Raw genomic sequence first — 11,252 nt, forward strand, 5'->3', positions numbered from 1 at the left:
TCATTTTACCCTCATAAGGGTACAATGACATTTTTTATTTCTTTGTGGACATTTAGATAGGGTTAAGTGAAATTTTCTTAAAATATTAATGAACTCTTTTTAAAAAAGGTTAAGTGAAATTTTCTTTAAAATTTTAATGAGCTCTTCTGAAAAAATTTAAAAAATTGAGTTAAAAACTTTTTACTAATTTCGCTCACTCTTTTATCTTACATGTTCTTTTTATCAAAATTTTATAACCCAACTTTTTTTAGTTTTTAAATCTGGTTCATTAAAATTTTCCTTCTTCACACTCACCCACATATTGAGAAATTGATTGAGACATTTAAAATTAATATGTATAATGTATTAATGTAAAATATAAAATCAACTAAAAATAACCGCACAATTCAGAAAACATGTTACCAAACTTTTACTGCCCATTGATAACAACAAAAATATAATGGATTTCCAAAACTTCATGACACATGTCTAATTGAATAAACATATGATAATGTTTGCAGCTAAAGTTGTACCGGCAAGTATGAGCGAATTGTTAACCAAAACTAGCGAAAAGGCGCAAAATTATAATTACATGTATTCTGAATTGTTCTGAAATAGAACGATTAGCCCATTAGAACTCACTTATTAGAACTCACTGATTTGACTCTTCAGTATATCATTTTTGTTGAAAATAGAAAATTATAGTTACGAGGGGCTGATCGAAAGTTTCAAAACTCCTCTAAGAACCTAAAACTTGTTCAGGCAAATTATATCAGGCGATGTGGCAAGGAAAGCAACAAGATATCTACAGATGAAGGACACGAATGAAACAAAAACCTTAAAGAAGATCTTCATTACCGTAAATAGAAAGTAAGATCCTACAAGAATGCATCCGCTTAAACTTGATATTTTCATGCAGACATAGTCCAAATAACCGCTAAGTTTCTATGCACCATGAACATATCACTTAACTACCATCGTCCTGAATTTCTTGAGAAGCAGAAACCAAGTTTAAGTTGGGATGACCACTTCATCTTTTCCATATATACGCTGAAGTTCCCGGGTAGCAGCTTGGTATGATGCTGGTAAAAGTACAAGCCAGATAAAAGAAAAAGCAATAGGAACGTGCAAACAAAACTTGAGCAAGAATATGGAGTTCATCATAGTGTTCTAAACCCAAAAGTAAAGTAAAAATCTCAGTACCTTTCCAGACTCGGAAATTCTTTTGGTTGATGGTAGATCCAGTAACAGTTTGAATTGCATCAAAAAGCATCTCCTGAGGTGTGTTCTTCAGCTCTTGAACAGCAGCATAGATGGTTTTCCCATTCTCAAAGTAAATGTGATTGTTTGGGTGTTTGGTCTTGGCACCCGCATGACGCTCAAACTCATATGCGTTAAGAGCCTGGATTACATTAACCGATTTGTTATTACTACATTATTTAAATCATGTGATGTAAACATAAACGTGATCTTTAGAAGCTAACCTTGGACTCCTTGCATTCATTACAGGAGCACAAATACCCAGTCCCTTTTATGACTCCTTTCAGATGTTTCTACGATGCAGAATATGAAACACATTTAGAGTAGAAATGCTTGACAGAGGGCCATAATTTACAGAAACAGCAGCAGCAGAGAAATGAAGCAAGATAAAAACAAAGACTTTTTACCTCCCGTGACCAAGAAACATACTTTACAGGAACACCATCAAAAATTCCAGTTGACAGCAGACTTTTGACATTTGAAGGGAAGTTATTAGAAGGAACCCTCCTTGCCTTCGGCTCCTTACTCTTAAGGACATTATCAGTTTTAGAATTAGATTTTGGATTGCTATTTACAACTGGTTCAGAGTTTGACTCGACTAGATCTTTCTGGCCATCCAAACCATGAGCAGAGTTCTGGTTGCCCATCAACAAATCATAGCCACTAATGATCCCAGCAGAGGGATTTGGGTCTGGATCATCATTAAAGCCTCCAAAAGATATGGTACAACCCTCATTCTTATTGAAGTTGTGACCCATAGGTAAAGAGTTGGAAACTCCTTTATCATATGAAGAGTTTGTTGATGCCAGGTTTGAATCCACCTTGTCATATGTCGGACCCACAGACACGATATGATCAGTTCCCTTGTCATAGGAAGGTGCAACTGAAATGAAATTTTCTCCTGATTTACTGTAGGTTGGGCCCATTGACATAAAGCTATCATGCCCCTTGTTATATGAGTTGCCCAGTGATATCAAATTGCCATCCTCCTTGTCATATGACTGACCTATTGATATGAAATTTCCATCTCCCCTGTCAAAGGGCTGACCCATTGATAAGGCGCTTTCATCTCCCTTGCCATAACTGTGGCCCATCAGCATAAAACTTCCATCCCCTTTATTGAAAGCATGACCCATTGAACGAAGATTGTCATCGGCCTTAGTCATAGCAGTACCCGCAGAGACAACATTCTCATTTACGTTGTTGTAAGTCTGACCTAATGATATATTCCCAGCATTCTTACCGTAACCAGCAACCATTGAAATCGCACTATCATCTGCCCTACTATAGGAGTGCCCCATAGATGCAGACATGCAATTGTTAGCATCTCTAACTTGATTAACTTTAACTTTTCTGACGCCACCAAAATTGAGACAAGATGAAGGGTCATCAATGGCATGAGATATTGACAGCCCCACGGATGGATCATTTCCATAATTGTTCTCAAAATCCTTCCTTCCCATATTCAGATTTCCACTTCCAATTGATGGCATGTTCTTACCAGCCAAATTGAAAGTCCTTACCGGCTCAGATCCAAAGAGGCGGTCAGAAAATTGACCCGTAACTGAGTGAAACCCAAAATTGGTGTCCCAGGGAGATACATCCAAATGTGAAACCCCTGAAACTGGCCTGCCACCAACAGCTTCTACAGCTTGCTTCTTATTGTTGATAATTTCTGGTTCACCTGTTTCCAAAAACCACTGATGACCACGCTTTAGTTCAATTCTGGAAGAATTCTCATATCCCATATTTTCGTCAGCTAGGCAACCTGCATCCCGTGGCATCCAAAAGCTTCTATGCTGGAAAGACTGTAAAACCATATAACAGAATATTTATCTCCTTGAGAAGACATCTAATATTCAAACCCAAAAGACAAAACATCAAACATAGTAAAGAAGTAGAACGATAACATGGCAGATTTTGTAGATAGCAAAGTCAAAAAACCAATACTGAAATGCTTGCCAATAATGCCAAAGCCATACTACCACAATCCCCATGGTAAAATTCAACTCTAACAAAAAAATGGTACCTCCAAGTGGTTGTATTGAAAACAGACAAAAAATTATTCACACAATAACATTACTCTCCAAACAACACCTGATGGCACATGCAGGTGGTTTCCCTCCCTACAGGAGAGGGGGGGAGGGATAAAACAAACAAAACAAAAGGCAACAAAAAAAAAATGAAAATTTCCTTTCAGCCTACTTTCCCCTTGACCACAACATCCCATTTCATCCTGCCTTCCTCCTTCCCAAAGTTAACCCTTTCATCCTACTTTCCCTTTATTGAAGAAGAAAGCACTCCAGGATCGAAACTGTTATTAGCGTGGGATAGTTTATGGGTTGCTTACTCATTAACAGATAGCACTCTTTTTTTCCAGCTAGAAATGTGTTTCATGATGCTCTATCAATCATAGCAGTATGCAAGGATTCGATAGGCAGATTTTTGTACATCTGCAATTTCTTATCTGTATGTGAAAAGCTTTAATGTCTGCAACCTCTCAGTCAAACTCCCCACCACTTTTGATGCCTATACAAGAAGAGCAGCAATTATCAAAGAAGACAAGGGCTGATTGAGAATTTACTTCTTTAATTGTGCAGGAGTTTGTCAGAAATAGGGATAAAGAAAAGAAAAAGGAGAGACTTTTATTATGATTGGAATTCAGAAGTGAAATTGTAGTCTAGCCTTATATCCATGTAGCTAACCCATTTAGTGGATAAGGCTTGTTGTTGTTGTAATTGCTATAGTTGTATTATTTGTTCATTACATTTTGTTCCGTCTCTTCTAGATCAAGGTAAGGAGTAACATGCTAAAAGGTATCATGAATTCAGTGTCTCAGTAGATCGGGAAATAGTTACTTCTACTGCACACAAAGAAAAGGGAAGATTATCATCGTGGTTGTATAAACAGGTAATGGAAAACAAGTTACACACACCAGAGTGGAACCAGGAGACAAAAACGACAAATATCTGAAAACAAACCATGCGCCTCTACAACCAATCTCAACAATGGAAAATGACCGGGAAATACTATATCCAGGCACATAGGCAGCAGAAGTTCAGCATAACCCCAAAAAATTAATTAATTAATTAAAAAAAAAATCAAAGTAAATGATCATCCAGTTGGAGCATTGACTAACATACTTGGATACCAGTTGGTGTAAAACCAGTAGAAATCGAAAGGGAGAAAACTTAAAAAGCCAATTGCTTACATGATCAATGTAAATAATACAAAGTTAATTAAAAAAAAAAACAAAACAAAACTAAGCAACTCAATATGCAGGCATATAGGATGCAGAAGTTCAGCATAACTAAACATCCGAACAGAAGAGCACAAAGCTACCAAGGAATGATTAACTACTAAAGCCAACATACAAGCAGCCAAAAAAAAAAAAAACTCTTCCAAGTTATAAACCCTCATTAAGGCCATCCATAAAATATTTAATAGAAAAGCACCTTCATAAAAGAGTACTGAATCTAACAAACGTAGAATTTGTTTGATCTCTTACCTTGCTTTTCTCCTCAACCTTTTGCTCACTACTTTCTAAAAACATCTAGAGCTACAATACAGCACTCAGTGAAGGACACTTTTTTGCACGAAGCAAATCAATGACTCACTTTTCAAGAACATAGCCAATAAAACTACATTATTTATGCATATTCAAATTCAAGTGAGTGAATTTCCAGTGACTTCAACAATATTCATGAATATGAGGATTGCATGGACATACACAAACATATTTTTTTATGAAATCCAGTGAGCACACTGCTTCATGCAAACAGCCCAGCCAGTAACTAAATCTAATAGGACTGAAAATTTTAAGAGTTTAGATACGCTTGATTGGTATCAAATTATTTCCCAACATGAGCAGGTATCAAAAGAAAGCAGAGTGTGCAATAAAAAATAACCTTGCCAAGCCAGCCATAGTCAATTATAACATCGATTGAAAGAAATAAATTATGAACAAAATCTTTCAATGGACAACCACTTACTCTTTATAGTCTCCTATGAAAATTAAAACGCAGAAAAGCCCTTCTATTTCACGCCATATTGAAGACATGGTCCTTTAAGAAAATCATGCACAGCCATATAAGAGAGATTCTATTGTTTGCACAACGGGAATGATTAAGTACAACTTTGATATGACACAGAATATATAATAGGAACGAGAATTATTGTTAGGGTTGTTAGACTGTTGACAAACCATTATAGGCCGCTAGAGACACTCCCACTACCTGTCAAGAGTTTAAAAAGGGTAGACATGCTATTTGATGGAAAGTTCTAGAGCTTTTCTAATATGGGTCGATAAATGTGCCTTTACTGTTCTGTCATCATATCATCACCATCATTAGAAAATATTATATTACCAATATCTCTTAGATTTTTCGGTTATCTTGTTTCCTATTTTGTCTTGTGGGATAGAGCATCCAATGCCTTATAGCTGCCTTCCCCATATATGCTTTTGTGTAACACCACCTTACTTTAAGGACCTAGATAAAAGCCGTTTTATTATCAATGGTCAAAACCGTACACTAAAAAGGTGAATTTTTTAAACCTCTTATACAACTCAGTACCCCCTTCTTTTTAAGAAGGGAATTTTCTGAAAATTTTAACAAAACTTATAATTTCTTATTTACTGGCTTCTTCTATAGATGAAGACTCACATCTTTAGCTCCTGGAATTTAATTAAACAAATTAAGACCGAGATTTGAACCAAATCCAATGATTTAGCAATTTCTATTTATTAGAGCTGCACAAGTCTTACTTTCAAAAACTCTGCCAGCTCTAATAAATCATAACTTGTAAATTACACATCCAAATACCAGGTACGTACTCTACTTAGGAATTAACCAACTCATTCACACCCCAGATATAACATCATTATATATTACTAAACCCCCAACTCATAAGGTTGGTCATCTTGAGCAAAAATTTTATATTTTATCTTCATATTCTGAGGAAATCTACAGCCTCCCCTTTTTTCCTTATGTTCCTCTTAACTTCCTAATTCATTATGATTAAAGGAGTAAGATTCAAGCTAGCTTTCGGCTTCTCAAACATTAACCAAATCATTTAATAATTTCAAGTAGTACCATTAATCCAATCTGGAAATTTTCCCGCAAATAACAAATAATTTTGGTCATCATAATAAAATCTCGGCATGCTTAACAATCTAATACTTCTTTAGAGTATCAAGCAGCATCCCTGCAGAGACTTAAAGCCTCCAAAATTACAAAACATATATAGAAATAGTAGCAGCCAGCAACACATGTATATGCCATTCAAATTCATTATATAGTTCTTTGAAACTCTACTTAATAAGCTGTAAATCAACTTCAAATTCCAAAGTTTCCGGCTTTATGGGCACCAAGTTATTCATCAATTTGAAACTTTAAAACAGTTTCGGATACTTAATAATTATTTAATACCAAGAGGCATTAAATAGTAGGTTTATTGCATCTTTAGTTTCAACCATATTTCATCATGCTCATTGCGTCACAGGCACACACATATGCATATATATCCTACATTCATTACATTCAAACAATTCTATGCAATATCCATAACAAGAAGTCAAACAACCTCCACCATACAACAAAATGCATCATTTCGTTAGAATCTTCAAGTATTCTCTAATCATTCAAAACACTACTAGTTTTCTAACATTCAAGTGTTTTACAATTGCCTTCATCCTATAATCTGGAGATTTCCAGCATTAGAAGTACCATCTCTAGTAGCATGTGGAGTCTTAATTCTCATTTAAAATCTAGAATATTAATCCAAGAAATATGTGCACCAAACACTTCAGCCTTCTACAATAATCATCTAGAAAAATCAAAGCCATAACGGCAACAAGGAACATGTACATAATATAACATTTCGTTACCTATAATTTAGCAATTGAAGGGGCTCGTTTGATTCATCTAATAATATAACAACGATATAACTTCATTGTTATCTCATTTAAGCATTTGACAACTTCCCCATATGAGAGACCATTTAATGCCGTATTCTGGAAATTTTTCCAGATTTCAAGTTAGACATCTCATTACCCTTTGAGGTTTATCAGAGCCATTAACCAGAGCAAAATTCATCCCCTTTAATCAAAACAAATTTGTCCATACAGTGGCGAAGAAAAGAGTCCGTATTTACCAATCCTAACATTCCTAAACTTCATTTTACAGTCACCAGACATGATTTAAAGATTTTTCATAATGATTCAGCACTTTAAAACATTAACCAACAAGGTCCAGACCACTTTTTAGTTTCAAGAATCACATTGGAATCATCATTTCAGATTCTCTAAGCATGGTTTCCAGTTTGACAGCATTAACCAGCAAGTTCTGCATGCCTTATTCAGTTTCAAAAATCATCTTTAACCAGAACATGATAAGCGTGCACATTCAAATATGCATATCAAGTTCATTCATTTGCATTCGCAAACAAAACTCAGTAAATAGAAAACAACCTCAACTATGCAGCACCTTGAGACCCTTAAATGATTATTATGCTTTAGTTTTCACTTAAACACATTTTTGGCACATGATCAAACACCAGAACAATGGGTATTTTCAGCTCTCAACTTCCAGATTCAAGAACATCAATTTAATCAATATTTAGGCATCACAACGGAAGGGTTTAGCATATCTAAGCAATCTAAGTACTCGTTAAGTTTTCAACAGTATCAAACACTAAGCCATGTACATATGCCGGTCCAAAAATATGAACCCCATGGCTCTACCACACACCCATCCCATTAACATATAATTAACAAATATATTTTGACACTTCAAACAGCTTTGACAGCCCCCTTTATAAAACGTGCAGCCATGGCTTTAATTCTGGAAAATTTTCCAGAGTTGAGAGTCACACAAAAACTGTTTGTCACCCACACACACGCCCAAACTCCGAGAATCAGTTAAGTTTCGAAATCTTGCATATAAGTTTCAGATTTGAGCATACAATAACCCTGTTTCGGTACCCATAATCCCATGGAAAATAATCAACATGCAGTCACATGATAAGCATAAAAAACAACCGTAGATCACTGATTTTACATGCTACTCGGCAATTTCGTTTTCCACTAGCCTTATATTTAGAGGAACCCAAAGCTTCACCTTGAAGTCTGATAATTTCCAGATTTAAGACTCAAACCAGTAGGACTCCAACACATGGGAGTATCTAATCCCTTGCAACATCAAAAATCATAATTATAGGCTTTGATATACATCTGGATGCTATTATACTACTCACTCGCTATTCCTTTTCCTCACCCATATCAGATTGCAACCGCCATCAATCCTTCAAGACGCTATGATCGAAGAAAACGGTGATGGGGAAAGGAGTAGGAGACTTACTTTAGCTCAAAGATCGGTTTGCATGTGGCAAATACTCCCTCCTTCGACTTTCGCACTTCTCCTCTGCGCTCTCGCTTCGCTCCCTCGGTCTCACTCTCTCTGGTACTGTCGTGAGAAGTAGAGAGAAATGAGAAGTGGATGGGAAGGGTAGAGAGGAGAAGCCAAGTCCACGAGAGAGGCAACTGAGAGCCCAGAAAATGGTAATGGTAATTAATTTATAAGCAAAATCGCACATCTAATTTTTTTCAACTTTATATAAAGTTTTCTTTGGGTGCTAAGGGATGGTTTGGAATCGCTGATAAGATCACTCAAAAGTAACTTTTCAATAGTAATTTACATAATAGAGATAAGTATATATGAGAAATTTTGTTATTTAACTCCTAAAATTATTATGCTTGAATCATGATTTTTTGTAATGATTATAGTTGTTTTAAAAATTAAATATGATGGCGACATTTGATACGAAACAATGAGAGGTAGGAATTAGAATTGAGATTGAAAAATCAAATTAAAAAGTGTTTAGTATAATGAGTTACTTGTTATTTAAAATTGAGTAAATCCATGTAAATGATATTAGATAATACCATAGGCGAGTTGGTATTAAGAATTTAATCCTGGGATTAGCATTTTTCAAACCAAAATGTCTTCTCTTCCCTCCAAATAATAAGGGTTTTATTGATAACAAGGCTATTATAGTCTCTTACAATTTATAATTAATTTAAGAATAAAATTAATGTTGTTATAAATATTGCAATATTAAGTGTAGATGTCCATGTTATATATCCTACAATTATGTAGATTTATTCCTTGTCATAACTATTGAAAAAAATTTAAGGACTTGTGGCTATAAATAGTGGGTATGTATCAAGTGATTGTAAGCTTGAAATGAATAAAAGATTACTCCATATTCCTAATTCTTCCACCAATCCTCTCTTATATTTTTTCTCCATCTCTCTCATCTCAGTCCCTTATATTTTCTTTACTTTACAACACGTTATCAGCACAAATTTACTTTGAATATTTGAGTTATAAACCTTTTATAAATTAATAAATTCCGATAATATATGATACTACTCTCTATTAATTTTTCCTTACTCAATTATTCTTTTTATCCTATTATCATGTGCAATTTTAATTTATATACATTTGCTATATATTATGTTGTTCTTTTATGTTATTATTAATTTATTCTTTCTATACATTTTAATTTTGTTATCTCCTCATTGTGATATTGTGTTATTTGTTTTATTTATTTTTCAATACTTCTTGTTCTATTGTTTGTTCACATATATCTATCTGGTTTATATTATATTGTTTTTATATCTATCACAATATTATATATTTATATTTAGATTAATTTATTATTTATATATGATTATGAATTTGAAATTTATTTCATTACAGTATTATTTTAATTTTACTTTATTGAATGGCTAGAAGCCATAATACTCTTAATTTTGTAATTAAATAATAGAAGTCATATCACTTTTGTAATGGTTCTTCTGTTTAATATAAAAAAAAAAAACACTACAAGTTCCTATAAATGACATGACAAGAAAAATCTATGGCATTTTGATAATCACAAGGTGACAAATATCAAAGCCCTAAAAGCTAATTGTTTAAACATCAAACGGCACAAAAGAGGTTTATTTGAAAGATTTTTACTATAGTTCTCAAGATAATATTTGGAGAAATTAATTTCATGCTATTGAAAAAAAAGAACATGTTTATAAGAATGAAAAGAACATGATTACGTTGTATTAGTGGAATTAATAATGAAATGCAGTAATTTTTGGCCTTGGCTATTGAACAATAATTGAGGAGATACAAATGTCATATATGACAAAGAGTCATATGGACGAATATGAAATATATGTATAAATCCATTGAAAGTAAATATTAAAATTAGTTATGAAACCAAACAATCAGGAGATATTTTGAAAAGTATTAAACATAATTATGATGCCCAAGACAATAACTTATAACAAAAGATGCCCAAAGTAATATTATCTATTATCTCTATTACTTATATAATAACAGAGTCACTGCCAAGTTAATAGCACGACACGTGACACGTGGCATTTCTGTGACTAGAGAATTCTATAGTATTCCACAAGAGACACATGTCATATGGTTTACATTTTCCAATTTTTGTAAAATCTTAAATTTCCTGCGCAGTACTCCCATGATATCCATATATCAGCTTCGAACTTCCAAATATTTGCTTAATAATTAACTTCCATGAATATCTAAAGACTCCCATGATATCCAACATATCTACTTCAAATTTTGAATGTTGTTTACTAATTAATTCCATTTCAAACTCATTTAATAATTATCTCAAAAAATTTCAAAACCTTGAATTTCTAATGCAATACTCCCATGATATTTGATATATCTACTTCGAATAAAACTTTTTTGAATTTTTGAATTTCCAATGCACTACCCCTATGATATCTGATATATCTGCTTTGAATTTTTGAATTTCGCTTATACCTGCTTCTAATTTTTGAATTTTTGTTTATAATTAACTTCTATAATAATATTTAAGACTCTCATAAAATCCTCATAATTATCTCAGAAATTTCTAAAATACTTCCATGAATTTTAAATTCCAAATTTTCAAAATCTAATCATCACACCACTTACTTTTAT

The 11,252-nt window shown here is 33.6% G+C and overlaps 1 protein-coding gene across 3 annotated transcripts; it reads right to left on the reverse strand.

Annotated features, from left to right (window-relative positions):
• Positions 1-804: 804 nt before the first annotated feature.
• LOC114745421 (uncharacterized) lies at positions 805-8,767 on the reverse strand. 3 transcript variants are annotated; one of them, XM_028933577.1, is made up of 6 exons: positions 8,598-8,767; positions 3,590-3,768; positions 1,647-3,047; positions 1,464-1,532; positions 1,183-1,381; positions 805-1,061 (listed from the first exon to the last, which is right to left on the reverse strand). In XM_028933577.1, the coding sequence occupies exons 3-6, from the start codon at positions 3,021-3,023 to the stop codon at positions 991-993; spliced, it is 1,716 nt and encodes a 571-aa protein (XP_028789410.1). In that variant the 5' UTR covers positions 3,024-3,047; positions 3,590-3,768; positions 8,598-8,767; the 3' UTR covers positions 805-990. The 3 variants fall into 3 exon arrangements, with proteins under 3 accessions (XP_028789410.1, XP_028789409.1, XP_028789408.1); XM_028933576.1 differs by lacking the exon at positions 3,590-3,768 and adding an exon at positions 8,329-8,428; XM_028933575.1 differs by lacking the exon at positions 3,590-3,768.
• Positions 8,768-11,252: the final 2,485 nt, after the last annotated feature.

The sequence above is a fragment of the Neltuma alba genome, unplaced genomic scaffold (genome assembly GCF_004799145.2).
Source record: "Neltuma alba isolate B1F8T4 unplaced genomic scaffold, ASM479914v2 tig00004672_pilon, whole genome shotgun sequence".
In the NCBI taxonomy this organism is placed as follows: Eukaryota; Viridiplantae; Streptophyta; class Magnoliopsida; order Fabales; family Fabaceae; genus Neltuma; species Neltuma alba.

Bases quoted from the DNA above. Each gene is read 5' to 3' on its own strand.
- LOC114745421 (XM_028933575.1), bottom strand. From the start codon at position 3,023: ATGCCACGGGATGCAGGTTGCCTAGCTGACGAAAATATGGGATATGAG. The intron at 1,382-1,463 runs GTTAGCTTCTAA...AATGTAATCCAG, and splicing joins ATGAATGCAAGGAGTCCAAG to GCTCTTAACGCATATGAGTT. The intron at 1,062-1,182 runs GTACTGAGATTT...TACTTTTACCAG, and splicing joins GAATTTCCGAGTCTGGAAAG to CATCATACCAAGCTGCTACC.